Raw genomic sequence first — 19999 nt, forward strand, 5'->3', positions numbered from 1 at the left:
GCCTCTCGCTCCCAGCTCCTTACACGCGCACCACAAACCGAAGTGAGCTCCTTTTCAAGCCCAGGTGCCCTGATTAGCCTGCCTTAATTGATTCTAGCAGCTTCTTGATTGGCTGCAGGTGTTCTAATCAGCCTGTCTTAATTGTCTCCAGAAGGTTCCTGATTGTTCTGGAACCTTCCCTGTTACCTTACCCAGGGAAAAGGGACCTACTTAGCCTGGGGCTAATATATCTGCCTTCTATTACTCTCCTGTAGCCATCTGGCCCGACCCTGTCACAATTTTGGTAATAGGATGTCAATATATTCGGTTTCTCCAAAGCAACTGTTGGAATACTTACCTTGCTACATGATTAATTACTGGAGCAAAGTTTGTTGGTCCATAAAGCTGTACAGATTTTAAACTTCTATAGTATGCCTCCATTACACCATCAATTCCATTGCAATAGGGATTTTGAGGGTTTCCATTCTAAACAGTTAAATAACATTGGATAAGATTGATTAATAACTGAAATATTAACAAATCAAAATAAGCAGTATCACAATATACAGAGAAAGTTCTCATATGATATTTAACTGAACATCTTGTGTTCATCTGAGGTATAAAACAAAAGACTAATACTGTATGGAGTGTTGTTGCAGTTGTGTTGGTCCCAGGATATTAGAGAGAGACAAGGTGTGTGAGCTAATATCTTTTATTGGATCATGTTTTGGAATATATTACTACTTAATTTCTTATTTAAAACATTTCAGGAAAAATAATATGATGGCCAGACCCCAATGTATACACAGTATATAAGCATAAGGGATGCTGTAGTCTTTTATTGGCTTCAATATTCTGCTCTCTACTGAGCAAGCTGATCCTGAGCATGATTGGACCTGGAGGACAAATGGGACCTGTGATCTCACTATGCTGGGAGACACAGGACTGCTTGGAATTCTTGTACTTGAGACTAAGCTTTTTGGGGCAGGTTTTTTTTACTACATCTCTATAACACTTATCACACTGAATGCCTATGCACAATGGGCTGCCAATTTTGAGGAACCTATTTATTTGTTTCATAATATGTAAATATGTCAAATCCCAGTTAAAGATTCCATACTGAATCTCAAGGCTGGTAGTTACAAAAAACTCTTAACTTCTGAAATTATTTGATTTTATGAGCCAGTTGTCCAGCTATAGATAACACCCGCAGGCCTCAATCATGACGTTAAACTACTACCACCACCAAGCATTTGGTGAATACTCTTGCAATCATTGCATACTCAAAGGGCAGTGCACCTTATACTGCTAGTGACTGAAAGTACACAGAGATATATCCTGTGTCTTCTTTCAGTGAAATGTAGACATAAGCATCTTGAAGATCTAAGGCCCCAAACTAGGTCTGTTGGTTAAGAGTAGTGATAATACTTCCCAGCGCAATCATATGGAATGTTATCTTCCCAAAATATTTGTTTCATTTTCAGAGTGCACAGGATAGCATTCTATTTGGGAAAAAGGGAATAGCAGAAACAACACCTTTTACTTCAGTAAAGTTCTGGCACCACTGTTTGTTTACTCAACAGTGCAAAGATCTCTTCTTGCACAGTTTTTCTCATAGAACTGGAAGGGACCTCAAGAGGTCATCTAGTCCAATCCCCAGCACTCAATGTAGGACTAAGTATTATCTAGACCATCCCTGACAGGTGTTTGTCCAACCTGCTCTTAAAAATCCCCAGTGATGGAGATTCCACAACCTCCCTAGGCAATTTATTCCAGTGCTTAACCACTCTACAGTTAGGAAGTTTTTCCTAATGTCCAACCTAAACCGTCCTTGCTGCAATTTAAGATCATTGCTTCTTGTTTTATCCTCAGAGGTTAAGAAGAACAATTTTTCTCCCTCCTCCTTGTAACATCCTTTTATGTACTTGAAAACTGTTATGTCCCCTCTCACTCTTCTATTCTCCCGATTAACAAATCTAATTTTTTCAATCTTCCCTCATAGGTCATGTTTTCTAGACCTTGAATAATATTTCTTGCTCTTCTCTACACTTTCTTCACTTTATCCACATGTTTCCTGAAATGTGGCACCCAGAACTGGACACAATAGTCCAGCTGAGGCCTAATCAGCACAGAGTAGAGCGGAATAATTACTTCTCATGTCTTGCTTACAATACTCCTGCTAATACATCCAAGAATGATGTTTGGTTTTTTTGCAACAGTGTTACACTCTTGACTCATATTTAGCTTGTGGTTCACTATGACCCCCAGATCCCTTTCCGCAGTACTCATTTCTCATTTTGTATGTGAGAGACATGAGAGACAACAGGAGGGGGCTTTGGCATTAGATCAAACTAGGGGGAACATGGCCTCCTGTGAGACGTACAGATTTCAAATAGGCCCCTGAGTGTATTAAGAATAATAAGTAGAGTACCTTCTGGCCTTAAATCAGAAAATCTACCAATTTATTCCCCTACCAAGGACACAACCAAGGTTACAGTATGTACCTTTGTTTACCTCCAAGTAATGTCTATCTCAATCTAACCAAAAATAATAGGAAACCAGCAATCCACACTGCATCTTGCTTGTGGAACAGAGATAAGTGAAGTTTGAATCTGAAATTTTCAGGAAACTGATCTGGAATGTTTAAACAATATCATTTAACTACCTTTGTGCAATGGATTAATACAGAGACCATTTTATAAATTTATATATGGATGGAGCCTTCTTTGCATGGCTAAAAAAGTCCACCCAGAAGATTAAACAAGGATATGGAAAAAGAGGATGTTTTCCTATGCAGACAAACCCATAATGTTGAGAGTTAATCAAGTCACAGAGTGTGAACACTATAGCATTTATGCAAGCTAGAAATAACTTCCTGTCTGAACCAAAGAAACTGAAGGTTACATGGGCCAAACTTCTTTATACCCCACAAGTCCAAAGCACATGTTTTCATTCCAAATTAAAACCCGTACTGTATCTGCCTTATCAATCAGATGTACCATCTTTCTATATGTGGATAATTTGTCTGGGTCCTTGAATATTTCTTATTTTATTGTAAGCTTTGAAGAATGTGAAATAAAATATATTAGATATAATTAAAGAACGTATGACCATGTTCACCAAATTCTGTGGAACTATAAAGGACTGTTTTCTTTCTAAATTATTGCTGCATTGTAGAAATTTTATGAATTATATGGCATAAGGAAGCATAAACACCTAACTTGTGTATAGTCTTAAAGTATTAAAAGATTCTTAAAAGAGGGAATTCTAATTAATAGGGCGCTCAAAACAAAATACAATCTTTGAAATGAATAAAATGTAAAAAACCTCTGACAAAGAAAGAAATGTGTTATATACCAAAACTATCTACTGGATATCAATGGAAGTAGCAGGAAAACTGGGGACTAGAAATCAGAAATCTGGTTGACAAGTGGCAGCTTTTTTAATTCCACTGGACAACCTCCAATAATCCCTGAAAAGAAGGGTACCTCAGATTTTGCTGAACCCATCAAAGAAACTGTCTAACTCCAGAAGTGCTACCAGACACTTGGACAGCTTCTCCCTTCCTCCATGGTTACCAGGACTTTGAAATCTTTCTATTTCTTCTGAGGTTGATTTCTCTGTCTTTAATATAAGTCTAAGTAGTGGGTGGGGAAGAGCCTATTCAAGGCAATGAGCCATTAGGAAAAACAATAGGGCTTAGGAGAAGCTTATCTCCCAGCTGGGGACCCTTCCTGAGAATGTTACAGACAGCCTCCAAGTAATGGCTACTAAGATTCTACAAGGACATGTGATAAGACCACGTCTCTAGACTCCATTTTGGGATGTCACTATTTTTCCCACAGACTGGTCTGAGAACGAAGCTTTGGGAACAAAGGGTTCCCGCCATATGCAAAAACTACATAAGGCAGGGAGTGACATCATCTGGTGTTCTTCACTCCCAAGAAGACACAAGAAGACTCCTGGAAACACCTGAGGAACAAAGACTGGACTGGCAGAAGTGCTGGACCCAGGCTAAAGGGATTTTTAGCTTGTGAAAGAAACACCTGGGGATTCCAAGCTATCACTTATAATCACTTTATGTCTATCTTTTGTAGTTAATAAACTTGTTTTTGCTTTATCTAAACCAGTGAGTTGGAGTGAGGTGTATGGGAATCATAACCCATGGGCAAAGGCGGTTGCATATTCCTCTCCACATTGAGTGACGCGGTGAATTTTATGAGCTTACGTGGTACAGTTCCCTGTGCAGCACAAAAACAGTTACCTACCTTATATAAAGTATAAAAAACAGTTACCTTTATATAAAGTATAAAAAAGTATATAAAAGTACTTTATATAAAGTATAAAAAACAGTTACCTACCTTTTGTAACTGTTCTTCGAGATGTGTTGCTCATGTCCATTCCAAGGAGGTGTGTGCACACCGCATGCACAGTTGTCAGAAGGTTTTCCCTTCGCGGTACCGTCGAGTCGTCTGTGGAGCCCCCTGGAGTGGCGCTTTCATGTCGGTGTATATAGGTCCCTGCCGACCCGCCACCTCTTCAGTTCCTTCTTGCTGGACACTCCGACAGCAAGGAGGTGGGTGGGTCTTGGAATGGACATGAGCAACACATCTCGAAGAACAACAGTTATGAAAGGTCAGTAACCATTTTTCTTCTTCAAGTGATTGCTCATGTCAACTCCAAGTAGATGACTCCCAAGCAGTCCCCCGGAGGAGGGCTCGGAGTTCACAGAGTTGCAGACTGAAGCACTGCTCTACCAAATGTGGCATTGTCTCTAGCCTGCTGAGTGATGGTGTAGTGCGAAGTAAAAGTGTGAACTGATGACCACATCGCCGCCCTGCAGATATTCTGAATGGGGACCTGTGCCGGGAATGCTGCAAAGGAAGCTTTTGCTCTTGTGGAGTGCGCTGTCAACGATGGAGCCAGTATCTTTGCCATGTCACAGCACAGGCCGTGATCCAAGAGGAGATTCTTTGTGATGAGACAGGAAGACCTTTCATCCTCTTGGCAATGGCAACGAAGAGCTGCGTTGACCTTCTAAATGGCTTTGTCCACTCAATGTAAAAAGCTAGCATGTGTCTAACGTCCAGGAAATGGAGCATGTGTTCCATGTCATTAGCATGTGGCTTGGTTGTAACTGCACCTTGTCCTTATAAAACTCTGTATAAGGGGACTTGGACGTCAGAGCCTTAAGCTCTGACACTCTTCTGGCTGCTGTTATAGCCACCAAGTAAAAGAGAAAGTTGCCAAGGGCTCGACGGGAGGGCCCATCAGCCTAGAGAGCACCAAATTGAGATCCCATAAGGGAATCGGCCATCTTACTTGAGGGTATAGTCTGTCTAGACCCTTGAGAAAACGGCCAACCATACGGTTAACAAACACTGAGAGGCAAACTGAGTCAGGGTGGAAAGCCAAAATCACAGCCAGGTGAACCTTTATTGATGGTACTGCTAACCCCTGCTGTTTTAACTAGAGTAAATAGTCCAGGATGAAGGGAATCGAGGCCTGCAATAAGGAGTGCCCTTCTGAAGTGACCAAATTGAATATCTCTTCCACTTAGCCAGGTAAGTGCTGTGAGTGGAAGGCTTTCTGCTGTCGAGGAGAATCTCCCTAACGGAGTCTGAGCAAGCAAGCTCCAACAGGTTTAGCTTGGAGTTTCCATGCTGTGAGGTGGAGAGACCCCAGGTTGGGGTGCTGGAGGCAGCCGTGGTCCTGGGTGATCAAGTCCAAACCAGAGGCAGGGTTATAGCTGTATTCCCGGACTGGTCCAGTGGCGTGGTGAACCAGTGCTGACATGGCCATGCTGTTGCTATCAAGATTAATCATGCTTTGTCTTGTCAGACCTTGAGGAGGACTTTGTGGATGATTGGGAATGGTGGAAATACATACAACAAGTGCCCTTTCTAGGAAAGGAGGAAGGCATCCATGAGCAAGCCCTGGCTGCAATTCAGGAAGGAACAGAACTGCTGACACTTCCTGTTGTGTCATGTCACAAACAGGTCTATCTGGGGAGAGCCCCACCTGTGGAAAATGCTGATAGTGCCATCCGGGCAAAGAGACCACTTGTGGCCGGGAAAGGACCTCCTGAGGTGGTTGGCCAGTTCGTTCTGCAAAATGGAAGGTACGAGGCCTCCAATTGTATTGAGTGGGCAATGCAAAATTCTCACAGCTTAAGGGCTTCCTGACACAAGGGAGAGGAGCGAGCACCACCCTGTCTGCTTATATAGAACATCGCTGTGATGCTGTCTCTCAATACTGATAAACATCTGCCCTGAAGATGGGTTTGAAAAGTCTGGCAAGCAAGGCGCACTGTGCGCAGCTCCTTTATATTGATATGCAGCAACAGTTCTGCCTGGGACCATAGAACCTGAATCCTGAGATCGCCTAAGTGTGCTCCCCATCCCATCGCCGACACATCTGTGACTAATGACAGAGTCGGCTGAGGTTTGGAGAAGGGTATTCCAGCACATCCTGTTTGTGAGTCGAGCCACTACCGGAGGGACTAAGAGTGACCCGAGGAGTAAGAGTGACCAGTCTGTCTAGGTGTTCTTGGTTCAGCCTGTAAACTCGGGCCAGCCAATCCTAAAGGGGACAAAGCCAGAGTCTGGCATGCTGTACCACATAAATGCAAGCAGCCATATGTCTGAGTAATTTTAGGCAATTCTGTGCCGTCATGATGGGGAATCTGCTGACATCTTTTATGATGGCGCTCATGGCAAGGAAATGAGCTTCCAGAAGAAAAGCCTAGCAGGGCTCTGATAAACTCTATCTTCTGAATGGGGATTATAGTTGACTTTGCTATGTTCAGAATGAGGCCAATCCTGAGTAACTTCATGCGCACCAGGCTCACATGGTCCTCCACTTGGGCTCGAGATTGGCCGTTGATTAGCCAGTCGTCCTGGTAGGGAAATAATTGCACCTGCTGCATCCGTTGGTAGGCTGCTATGACCCCCATGCTCTTGGCGAACACCTGAGGGGCCACCAAGGTGCTGAAGGGGAGGACCGTGAACTGATAGTGGAGATGGTTTACCACGAATTGAAGAAATCTTCTGAGAGATGGAATTATGGAGACGTGAAAATACATGTCCAACTCGAGGGCGGGGTACCAGTCCCCCTGATCCAGAGATGCAATGATGGAAGCTTCAACTTCTTCATGAATCTGTTGAGGTTTTGCAGGTCTAAAATAGTCCTTAGCCACCCTTAGCTTTAAGGATTAGGAAATAATGGTAGTGGACACCCTTGTCCCTGAACTCTAGAGGGAGCTCCTCTACTGCCCCGAAATGTAGGAGCATCTGCACTTCCTGCACTAAAAGCTGCTTGTGAGAAGGGTCCCTGAAGAGGGACGGGGAGAATCATAGAATATCCGTGTTGGAAGGGACCTCAGGATGTCATCTAGTCCAACCCCCTGCTCAAAGCAGGACCGATCCCCAAGTAAATCATCCCAGCCAGGGCTTTGTCAAGCCTGACCTTAAAAACTTCTAAGGAAGGAGATTCCACCACCTCCCTAGGTAACGCATTCCAGTGTTTCACCACCCTCCTAGTGAAAAGGTTTTTCCTAATATCGAACCTAAATCTCCCCCACTGCAACTTGAAACCATTACTCTTTGTCCTGTCATCCGCTACCACTGAGAATAGTCTAGATTCATCCTCTTTGGAACCCCCGTTCAGGTACTTGAAAGCAGCTATCAAATCCTCCCTCATTCTTTTCTTCTGTAGATGAAACAATCCCAGTTCCCTCCTCCTCTCCTCATAAATCATGTGTTCCAGTCCCCTAATCATTTTTGTTGCCCTCCGCTGGACTCTCCAATTTTTCCACATCCTTCTTGTAGTGTGGGGCCCAAAACTGGACACAGTATTCCAGATGAGGCCTCACCAATGTCAAATAGAGGGGAATGATCACGTCCCTCGATCTGCTGGCAATGCCCCTACTTATACATCCCAAAATGCCATTGGCCTTCTTGGCAACAGTTGGGGGGAAGGTGGGAGGGAACAGAATTGGTAAGAATATCCCAATTCTACTGTGCTCAGGATCCACCGGTCTCAGGTTATTTGGGCCAAAGCACGGTAGAAATGGGATAGATGGTTCACAAAAGGTGGGGAAGGATACAGGATGTGGACTGGTGCATTGCCCGAGGGCGCACTTTCAAAAAGTTTTCTTGGAAGCCGGAGACTGCCTCGTCGAGCCCAGCCCTGGTTCAAGGAGGACTGTGGGGGCCTTCACCTATTATTTCTACCCCATTTTCTGCTATAGTCCTGTCTATGCGGAGAGGGGTAGAAGTGAAGCAGGAGCTGAGGCTTAAAATGCTTCTTCTGCAGGGCTGGCATGTGGAGACCCAGTGACTTTATGGTTGCCCTAGAGTCTTTTAGGTTGTCAAAAGGCAAGTCCTGGATAGCCTGCTGTACCTCTGGTGGGAGGCCTGAGACCTGCAGCCATGAGCTTTGGCGCATAACAATGGCAGTGGACATTGTGCGGGTGGCCGAGTCCGCTGCATCCTATGCAGCCTGCAAGGAAGACCTTGCAATCGCCTTATCCTCCTCGAGAGCAGCTCCCAAGTTGGATCGAGAGTTTGTTGGTAGGAGCTCCTTAAACTTGGACAGAGAGTTCCAAGAATTAAAATTGTAGTGGCTGAGCACTGCTTACTGATTAAAAAGAAAAGGAGTACCTGTGGCACCTTAGAGACTAACCAATTTATTTGAGCATGAGCTTTCGTGAGCTACAGCTCACTTCATCGGATGAAGTGCATCCGATGAAGTGAGCTGTAGCTCACGAAAGCTCATGCTCAAATAAATTGGTTAGTCTCTAAGGTGCCACAAGTCCTCCTTTTCTTTTTGCGAATACAGACTAACACGGCTGTTACTCTGAAACCTGCTTACTGATTAGTAATTCGAAGCTAGAGATCTCCGGTGGAATAGACCTTACAGCCTAAGAGGTCCAACTTCTTTGCCTCTTTGGATTTTGGTGTAGGACATTGCTGCCCTTGCCTTTCCTTGGTGCTGGCCACGTCCACGACCAGCATACCTGGCTGAGGGTGGGTGAAAAAGGTATTTGTACCCCTTGGAAGGTACAAAGTATTTCCTTTTCACCCACTTTGTCGTGGGAGGAATGGAGGCAGGAGTTTGCCACAGGATCTTTGTGGTGTTCTGAATGGTCTTGATCAAGGGCAAGGCCCTTCTGGCGTCAGAATATCCACCATAGAATCTATGCCTTCTGATACCTCTTCTGCCTGAAGACCTAAGTTTTGAGCTACTCTTCTAAGCAGCTCTTGATGGGCCCTACTTGTCCATGGCTGGCAAAGAGGAAGATGAGCCCACTACCGCATTGTCTTGGGAGGAAGATGAAGAAGCCCCCGTGGGCACAGGTTCCTCCCTCAGTGATGCCGCCTGTGTGGTGGCAAGCATGGTGAGGCCTCGGTGCTGACTTCAGTGCCAGGTTGGGTGCTGGGCTCCAATCCAAATCCTTTTGGATCAAGTATCAGAGGGGTAGTTGTGTTAGTCTGGATCTGTAAAAGCGGCAAAGAGTCCTGTAACACCTTACAGACTAACAGATGTATTGGAGCATAAGCTTTCGTGGGTGAATACCCACTTTGTCAGATGTATCTGACGAAGTGGGTATTCACCCACGAAAGCTTATGCTCCAATGCGACTGTTAGTCTATAAGGTGCCACAGGACTCTTTGATCCTTTTGGAGGTTCCCTCACCATCGAGGAAGATGGGGAGGCCCTGCCTGTCTGAGGCTACAGACAGGGACCTGGAGCTTGGCCCCTGGGCTTGATGGAATGCCAAGGGGGTCCAGAAAGGCCATTGCGTAGAAGCTTTCCATTGAGGGGATCCCAGGGCATTTTAGGGACCTGGTGTGCCTCCTTCACTGGGAACAATGAGAATGGTGCCGGCTCTGCCTGGAGATATATGACTCAGGCTCAGAGGTTGAGTCCAACCTTGAGGACCACAGGAGTGCCATGTGGGATGGTTTTGGAGAGCGGTGCCTAGGAGAGCGATGTCCAGGTGAGGGGGACAGTTGATGAAGCATGGCTGGTTTGCCCTTGGAGAAAACTGGCCCCTTGTGTGGTGCTGGAGACTGCTGGCCCGTCATCTCTATGAGGTCCCTTGCAGCCTAAAATGTGTCCGGGGTACATGGCAGGTCCAACTCCCATATTTGGCTCTTCCGTGCCAGTGAGTACAATGGGACTGGACTCGATGGTTCCACCTGTGCAGCCGGAGTCAACAGAGCCAGTTTCGCCTGAGCAGGAGTTGAGTGTCCCAGCATGGGATGCACTCCGTGGGCACCATGGCACTCCACTGCTCTGACTGTTGGCAAACGCCCCCTCTCAGCTCTTCTTTGCTTCTTATGCAGCACCAGTGAGCGTGACCAGTGCCAAGAGGCCGTCGAACTTGTCTTTGATGCCGGACAGTGGCAGTGTTGTGAGTCTCTGGGTGCCGGGTCCTTTACCAGCACGGCGGCCTTTCTTACCGAGGCCAGTCTGCTCCACACCAAAGTGCTGGATTTTGGTGCCAACACAGGCTGTGCCAGCTGGGGGCGAAGAGCCGACTTCATAAGGAGAAGCTTAAGTCTGAAATCCCTCTCTTTTTTCGTTCTTGGGTGGAAGCTCCTGCAGATCTTACACTTATCAGTCTGATGGGCCTCGCCTAAGCACTTTAAGCAGGAATCGTGAGGCTCTCCCCTGGGCATAGGCTTCTGACAGGACCCACAGGGTTTGAAGCCTTGAGATCGAGGTATGCCCCAGTCCCCAAAGGGGAGAGCATGCGGGGGGCAGCCCCCAACAAAGCCCCTTAACTACTAACCATTAAAACTAACAATACTATGCTAATAAAACTATTTACAAAACAAAGACAGGAAATGCTAGGGAATCGCTTGCCCGAGGCGAGAGAGAAACTCCAGTGGCCATCACTGGTGGTAAGAAGGAACTGAAGAAGCAGCAGGTCGGCAGGGACCTATATACACTGCCATGAAGCCGCCATTTTAGGGGGCTCCACAGCAGATCCAACGGGTACCACTCGGGGAAAACCTTCCGACTGTGCATGCGGTGCACACACCTACTCGGAACTGACATGAGCAATCACTTGAAGAATTTTGGGTTTATACTCCAGAGGGGGTGCGTGTCTGAGGAGTTGCCTTAGCTGTAGCCTTCCAATGCAGGGACTGGTCAGAAAGCTTGCATGTAACTGCTGCTGGGTGTGTCCCTACCTGTATGTATGCTGGTGAAAGTGCAGGCTGGAGGGCTCTGCAGCTTGTCACAGGAGTATACCATGAGAGGGAGCCCAGGCTGGTGGGTCAGGGGGCTCAGTGGTACCCCAGTTCCAGGTGGAACCCTAGGGGGAACCCATCACAATGCTGTATGCTTGTTTCTCCTTGATAAGTCCAAGGAAAGTGACCTAAGAGGAACCTCCAAGAAAAACTTTTAAGTAATTGCTTTTGATGCTTTAAATTTGTCCCTTTCAAAACAAACTAGAAGTAGGAGGGACCACACTTATAAGAGTGACTTAAAAAAGTTTAACTTTACTCCTTGGAGAAATACTTTGAAGTACAATAAATGTATTAGAAATACTGAAGAAATTAATAACTGATGATTATAAGTAAATGTAATAAGACATTTTAACAATTTTATGTTGTATGGAATAACTGCTTGAATCCAACACTGGTCTACGTCAATAGCTTTCAAGACTGTATGTTGTGCTCAGTGAATGCCTGGAACATCTGGTACCCAAACTTAATCTATAAACCTCTTTAAACTGTTGATTATATACCTTGGTGGTTCTTGGCAAATTAATAAAACTTGCTGATTGGTTAAGAATAACTAAGGTTATGTCTACACTTAGAGCTGGGGTTGGGATTCTCAGCTTGCACAGACATACTCGCACTAGCTCTCCTTGAGCTAGCATGCTAAAAATAATAGTGTAGCTGAGGTAGCATAGGCAGTGGCAAGGGCTAGCCTTGCTGAGTGCATACCCACAGAGTTCAGGCTGGTTTGCACTCAGCACAGCTAGCCCATGTTACCAATCACCACTGTCCATGCTACACTAGTATTCTTAATATGTTGGCTCAATGAAAACTAGTGTGAGTATGTCTATGTGACATGGGAATCGTACTCCTTGCTATCCCTAAGTGTCCTGATTTGAAAAAGTACTGTCCAAAGTAAGAGATGAGAAGAACCTAGTGTTAAGATTAGTCAACTTATGCTCTCTGGACTCAATATTACATTTCACTCAAGTATCAGCTAAAATATCTACCAAATTGGCCAATCTTGTTTGTTAGATTTCAGCTTTAAAATGTAACTGGCACCCTGGCAAATTCATAAATTTGACCCCTTCACTTCACTTTTACACCCTATTCGATTATCTGTAGGATCCTTCAGTTTGAAGATTTTGCCTTTTATACATGTACAAATTGGGACACAATTAGTCCCCAAAAAGTGGGACAGATGAAGAAAGATGACCTTGGTGTGATCATATCCTCCAACTGGATGGCTAGAAGAAGCAGTAATTGTTTGTCAAGCTACTGCAGCTGAGGCCTAGGAAGATTACCTCTTCCTCCTCCTTTGGGGTTTAAAGGACTTCCTGACTATTCGGGCTTTCTGTCTATAACTTAGTCCTGATGAAGACTGCTGAAACTGCTACCTTGAATATGAAAGTAGTTTGCTTTTGAAAGCTGGATGACCCAACTGGTAGAACATTTTCTTCGGTTTTATTGCCAGTTGTGATCAAAATACAAAAAAATACTTCAGAAAAAGAGGCCAGAATTTACTACTGTACTCTCAAAGATTTTCTGTACTGCAAGGAATTCAAGCATACGTACAACCACAAAATAACTTTGCTAAACATGCAAGAAAAGTTATTAAAAATTGAATTCCTATGCATTTTCTTACCAAAGCAAATTCATGCGATACTCTTCCATCTGGGGGCAGCTTAGCCCCAAAACCTAGAGCAGGAAACATTTTGTCACTATCATAATCTTGAATGATTTCACCTACTGCCTTCAGTGCCATGCCATAAGCATTCAGTTGGTATGGGTTCATATAGTGGAGCGAGGTGGGCTGTGCAGGGTTACCTGTTAAAACATAAAGATCAGATGTATGTTATAATGGATTCACTTGGGAATGCAACTCAGCTTTGAAGCCAGGAAAGTGTCCTTTTTCCAGGGAAAATCCAAGATATGCAACCTGGTAGACTAAGCTATCAAATGACAGAGTTGTCACAGAATTGTCTCTTCTCTGGAAGAGGTTCATTGCAAATATTCTCACATAAGTCTGAAAAGCTCACTATTTCACAAACATGAAGGATGAGATTTGAATAAAATTGGAACACACAACTGAGTATTCAGATAGGAAAAGCAAAATAAGTATGTTTATTAAAAGGGCAGAAATTTTGTTTACGAGCAGATAAATGACTGGGCGTAGACATTACAGCACCTGAAGTGAATAAAGCCTAAGAACACTATAATCAATATGATAATACAGCAAACATCTTTACGTCAAAGACAAACGAATATATGAAAAGGAATCTCACTGACAAAATAGAAAAGCTCAATACAAGGGTGGGATTCAAACTGACAGATAGAACCTACATCTTGTCAGTGATGCTCAAGCTTTGACAGACCATGAGTGACTGACATACCAAGCTAAAGATGTAAGCATTTGATTGTCCGATTTCTCTTACTACCTCTAAGTATGTACCAGTGAAGATTAGTTTTACCTATACAAAGACATGCTTTCATACCATATATATTATTCTTGATGAGCATCTCTCTTACTTTTCCTAATAAACCGTGTTTATTTAAACTTCTTCTGATCTTAAGACTGTTTTGGGGTTATTTACAGAGCGCTAATCTGTGAGAGGTAAAATAACCTTTTATCTCTATGGAGAAGTAATGAAGGGGATCTGTTACCTAAGTCCATTCAAGACTTTTGTTCAGAAGCAAGGAATAGAGACCACGGTTTTATAAAAGTGCAACCAATGCCAGGGTTGTGTTTGACCCAGTACATTACAAAATCTAATGACAATGACCAAGAGTCAAATTACAGGGGTCTAAGGTAATACTATGTATTTATATGTTGTAGCTACTACATAAAAGGTTTTTTTTGCTCAGGAAAGAAAACTCCTGAAATTTCTTAAACTCATCTGCCATAGTCTTGCACTGCGTTTGTAATGTTAGGGTGGTTGTGATTCATGGTCATGTAAGCAGCGATATCCCCGCCTGCCCCTGATGCAAGTGGTGAAAATGGGAGTAGTCTTGCCTCTTTTCCCAAATGCTTTTGCTGGCATAGCTCTGTTAATGCACACGGAAGCACACCAACACAAACCCTCTTGCTTCTCATGACTGAACCTTTAATTTATGGAATAGCTTGATTTGAAAGCTCAAACCTTCCCCTCCAAAAATCCCAGATCAGACAAGCATTTTCAAATTTTTCTTTAAAAAAGGAGTTCAACACAAACTACGAATTGCTGAAGTCTGTGATGCTCATATTTTAGATGCCATTATTCAACAGTTACCAATAAGTGAGGTTTGTGGGGCTGCAGCCAAAGAAGGAAGCACTAAGATATGCTTTCCCTACTTGCATCCCTAGAAACTAGCCCGTGGCCTGTGCTTGGCACATCACAGCACTTCCTTCTTTGGCAGTGCAGCCAGGGAAGGAATTGCTGAGGTATATCAAGCCCTGGAGAGTACAGGGGGAGGTCCCATGCAGCCTTGTGGGTCCTTAGTACTCCTGCTCCCTATGGAAAGCATTGGTGACTGGGCTGCAGCCCCCCTGGTTTTTCAGAGTCCTGGTACTGCAGGTTGGGAGGGAAGTCTGCAGGGAGAGTAGCAGTGGGGTGGGAGACTGCAGCCCAGAGCTGGAGCTTTACACAGGAAGCAGGTGTTCTGGGTGCCTGCAGGGCTACATGGTACCTCTCCCTACACTTTCTGAGGTGCACTCTGCCCTGGCACCAGGGACCCAAGCTTCACGCGTCCCAACCCTTCCCTTCCTGATTGTAACGCAGCAGCAAGTTTGCAGTGCTGCAGCCAGGGACCAAAGTGATGGGACATGCTGAGCATTAGCTACAGGCTGCTTCCTTCCCTGGCTCCAGCCCCAGAAAATTCCCTGTTGCAGGAGCTTTTCACAACAAGTTGTGGTGCTAGGGCCCCATGGGGCTGCATCGCAAAAAAAAAAAAAAAAAAAAAATTCAGTAAGTGGCATATTAGTAACCAGAAGTTGTCAATACCATGATTGTTAATAACCGGCATACACTGTATATGTTTCAATTCTTTTCAAATATCAAAATTATTTCCCATCTGTGCTAGTGGAGTACAAGGTATTAAAAATTTCAAAAGTAGCCTTTAATTTTGGATAGGGCTGTCAAGAGATTAAAAAAATTAATTGCGCTTAATCGCACTATTAAACAATAATAGAATACTCTTTATTTAAATATATTGGATATTTTCTACATTTTAAAATATATTAATTTCAATTACAAAACAGAATACAAAGTGTACAGTGCTCGCTTTATATCTATTTTTTATTATAAGAACCTGCACTGTGAAAAAACAAAAGAAATAGTATTTTTCAAATCACTTAATACAAGTACTGTAGTGCAATCTCTTTACCATGAAAGTTGAATTTACAAACATAGAATTATGGAAAAAAACTTGAATTCAAAAATAAAACAATGTAAAACTTTAGAGCCTACAAGTCCACTCAGTCCTACTTCTTGTTCAGCCAATCGCTCAGACAAACAAGGTTGGTTACATTTGCAGGAGATAATGCTGCCCACTTCTTGTTTACAATGTCACCTGAAAGTGAGAACAGGTGTTTGCATGGCACTATTGTAGCTGGCATTGTAAGATATTTACGTGCTAGATGCGCTAAAGGTTCATGTGTCCCTTCATGCTTCAACCACCATTCCAGGGGACATGCGTCCATGCTGATGACAGGTTCTGCTCGATAACAATCCAAAACAGTGTGGACTGACACATGGTCATTTTCATTATCTGAGTATGATGTCACCAGCAAAAGATTGATTTTCTTTTTTGGTGGTTCGGGTTCTGTAGGTTATGCAGCGGAGTGTTGCTCTTTTAAAGACTTCTGAAAGCACGCTCCATACCCCATCCCTCTCAGATTTTGCAAGGCACTTCAGATTCTTACACCTAAACTGAAAGCAATTTAATCTTTCTTTGATGATTCAGACGGCACTTCAGGATCTTGCAGTGCCTCAGGGTCATCATTATCAACATCAATTACCGTTGTAGATGTAGAAGGTGTAGAAGATTGGGCTGAATCTGCAATAACCTTAGGACGCATCCTGGAAGCTGCTTTTCTGAATAAATCCCTGATATCAGCTTGCTTACTTGTCTTCTGCCTCATTTTCATAAAAGGGGAGTGCAGAATGTGCAATTGCATAACCTCCTGGACAGTACACTAGTCCAGGTCACTAGATTGAAGATTTGTATTGGGAGATATCAGAAATGTAGGTTAATAGAGCTTTCTGGTTGATTAAGTGCTGGATAACACAACCTTTACTGTAGTTGAGAAATTGAGGGTGGAAGGCAGCTTGGATGAAACTGATCATTAAATGACAGAGCTCATGATTTTAAGGAATGGTAAAATGGAAAAACAGAATAAAGACAATGGACTTCACGAAGGCAGACTTTAGGAAACTCAGAGACCTGGTAGATAAGATTCCAGGGGAAGCTAGTCTAAGGGAAAAAAAAGGTTCAGGAAAGTTGGCAGTTTTTTAAAGAGACATTATTAAGGGGACAAGAGCAAACTATATCAATTCATAGGAAAGACAGAAAGTATGTAAAAGGCCACTCTGGCTTAACCAGCAGATCTTCAATGACCCGAAACTCAAACGAGATTACACTAGCTTGTGATATAAAGGGTAACAAGAAAGCATTACACAAATGCATGAGAAACAAGAGGAAGAACAAGGACAAGGTAGGCTGATTACTTAGTAAGGAGGAAAAGACAATAACAGAAAATGCAGCAATGGCTGAAGTGTTAAATGCCCTTTTTGTTTCAGTTTTTACCAAAAAAACCTAACAGTGATCAGACGACTAACAGTGAACATCAGTTTCAATGGGGTAGGATCAGAGTCTAAAATAGGAAAAGAACAAGTTAAGAATTACTTAGACAAGTTAGATGTCTTCAAGTCAGCAGGACCTGATGAAATACATCCTGGAATACTTAAGGAACTGGCTAACGAGATCTCCGAGAACTTGTGGAGGATGGGAGATACCTGAGGACTGCAAAAGGAAAATATAGTACTATCTATAAAAAGGGGAATAAGGACAACCCAGGGTATGAGAGACTAGTCATCTTAACTTTGGTACCTGGAAAGATAAGGGAGTAAATAATTAAGCAATCAATTTGCAAACACCTAGAAGAGAATGAGGTGATAAGTAGCACTCAGAAAACAACCAAATATCCTTTTTTGACAGGGTAAGAAGCCTTGTGGATAGGGGGAATGAGTAGATGTGATATATCTCAATTTGGGGCCCGGTCTACACTGACAAGTTTGTGTGCAGTAAAGCAGCTTTGAGTGCTGTAACTCCCGAGGTGTACACACTGCCAAGCCATTTAGTGCACAGAGACTGCGCAGATGCAGCGCTCTAAAAAAACCCACCCCAACGAGAGGCGTACAGCTTTCTGCACCATGGTTACAGCGCTGCAGTGCCAGTGTGGACACCGTGGCGATTACAGAGCTGCGACTGGCCTCTGGGAGGTATTCCACAATGCCTGTTCTCACCTCTCTGGCCATCCATTTGAACTCTACTGCCCTGCCCTCAGGTGACCAACTGTCAGCCCCACCTCGTACATTCCTTTGCAAATTTGAAAGTCCCCTTCCTGTTTGCTTGGTGATGCGTGGAGTGGTCTCAGTGCATCTTTCCAGGTGGCCATGCCTGCTCCACGCATCAGGCGATCCCCTGCTTGGAGCAATGCCAAGTGCTGGACCTCATCAGTATTTGGGGAGAGGAGGCAATGCAGTCACAAGCTGTCGGAATTTTGATACCTATGGACAGATTTCTAGATGCATGATAAAAAAGGACCATGACCGGGACACATTGCAGTGCAGAGTCAAAGTGAAGGAGCTGCGCAACGCCTACCACAAGGCGCGAGAGGCAAACCGCCGCTCTGGTGCTGCGCCCACAAGCTGCTAGTTCTACAAAGAGCTGGACGCGATACTCGGTGGTGACCCCACCTCCACTGCAAAGTCCCCTTTGGATACTTGGTTAGCTTCATTGTCAGTCGAGAGTGGACCGAGCCAGGAGGAGGCAATCTTGGATGAAGAGGGGGATGGGGGAACCAGAGGCAGAGGATGACTCGGAGGCGAGAGATGCATGCAGTCAGGAACTCTTTTCTACCCCGGAGGAGCCCAGAACAGTTACAGCAGGCGGATATTGGTGAAGCGCAAACCTGAGAGGAGGCCTCTGGTAAATGGATCTGATTTTGGGAATGGCTGAAGCAAGTTGTTGGGGGCAGGAAAGTTGCAGAAAGCAGGGTTGTCTCCCACCTCATGCCTAGTTTGAGCAACAGAACAGGCTGTTGATCACTCCCTTATTCATGGGAATCTCCCTCAGAGATCTCCAGGAAACTCTCGTGGAGATACGAGGAAATCTGTTCCCGCAAGTTCCTCGGCAGAGCTGCTTTGTTTCTTGCCCCATTAACGGTAACTTTTCTATGCCACTGTGCCATCACCAGGGCGGGGCGGGGAAGAGACCATAGCTGCACACAGGCTAGCCGCATAGGGCCCAGGGCAGAAGCCACAGGCTTGGAGAAGACCCTCCCTTGATTCCCTGCTCACCCTCAACAGCGAGATATGTTTGAAAATGATCACCTCCTGTGGAAAGTGTGGGGACAGGAATGATTATCAGCCCCCCCCCCCAGTGCTGGCTCTCTCCAAGTGCCCAAGAGACACATGCCAAGTGGACAGCAGAGTCCGGGAACAGTGATTTAGCCTGCCCCTGTGGCTATTCACCATTTGGGGGGGGGTCTTGTGGCTTATGTGTGCTTGCCTGGGGTCAGCCAGTTTGTGCCAGGTGTGTGAGTACTGGTTGTGTTTTAAAGCACTGAAACAGTGTTGTCTGTGTTGCAAACAATACTGCTTCTGTAAAATGTTGCATTTAAACTTCACAGAGATGACCTTGGGAGGCCAGCCTCCCATATCAGTGGCAGAACGGTTGCGAAGAATTCGAAATCAGCTAAGAACTAAGGAGGACTTTATGCGTGAGGTTAACACACTCCGCCGCCGAGAAAAAGGAATTGAAAGAGTGGTGGGACAGCGAGAAGAGGGAACGAAAGGATTGAACATGGCACACCAGAAAGAAGCCACGGAGCGGCTCTTACAGTTATGGAGCGCCAAGGAGACATGCTCCAGGCGATATACTGGCTCTTCAAACTGAGAAGCTTCCGCGCCCGCCCTCCCCTGTAGCCGCTGTAGCAAAACTTTTTCCCATGTATCCCCCCACACCGCCAACACACTCTTATCAATCTCCTGACTTCACTCTCTACCTGCAGCATTCTACTCCTCCCTCCTCACAGTCCAGCAGTGTGGACTTCCAAAACCCACTGCACTCAACACCTGTCCATCTGCAGTTTGGCCCTGCTGAAGTACAGCGCCTGCTGCATCATACTCCAAAGGAGAAGGTTGAGTATGATCCCTGGACATACACAAATCTGTAGCTGTCCCGGGACCCCTCCTCCTCTTGAGACCTTCCATTTCTCCATTCCTTCCATTCCCCCATCCCCCTCCCTGCTGATTAATTTTTTCCTTTGACTCTCTCGTCTGGTTGTTGTCTTTCAATAAAAGAATTGTGGTTGTTTGAAAGCAATCATTCTATTAAGTGAAAGCAAAAAGAGTACTGCAAAGCAACATATATATAGCTATGCTAAGGCCCCTTCTTGCATAATGTGCACCAATCACCTCCTAACATTACAAGCACTGCAATCCGAGCATAGCAACAAATATTAGGGGCTTTCAGCTTCAAATTGATGCCTCAAAGCATCCCTAATCCTTATGGCCCCACGCT

General features: G+C 44.6%; 1 protein-coding gene across 10 annotated transcripts in view; it reads right to left on the reverse strand.

Moving 5' to 3' along the window:
* The window catches only part of CPNE8 (copine 8), a 296010-nt gene that overhangs the window by 67097 nt on the left and 208914 nt on the right, over window positions 1-19999 (reverse strand). For all 10 annotated transcript variants that reach the window (XM_073328394.1, XM_073328405.1, XM_073328393.1 and 7 more), the window contains 2 exons: window positions 12861-13042; window positions 338-465 (listed from right to left, as the gene is read on the reverse strand). In XM_073328394.1, the coding sequence (XP_073184495.1) occupies window positions 338-465; window positions 12861-13042 (310 nt within the window). The remainder of the gene's footprint in view (window positions 1-337; window positions 466-12860; window positions 13043-19999) is intronic.

The sequence above is a fragment of the Lepidochelys kempii genome, chromosome 1, assembly GCF_965140265.1.
Source record: "Lepidochelys kempii isolate rLepKem1 chromosome 1, rLepKem1.hap2, whole genome shotgun sequence".
NCBI classification, from domain to species: domain Eukaryota; kingdom Metazoa; phylum Chordata; order Testudines; family Cheloniidae; genus Lepidochelys; species Lepidochelys kempii.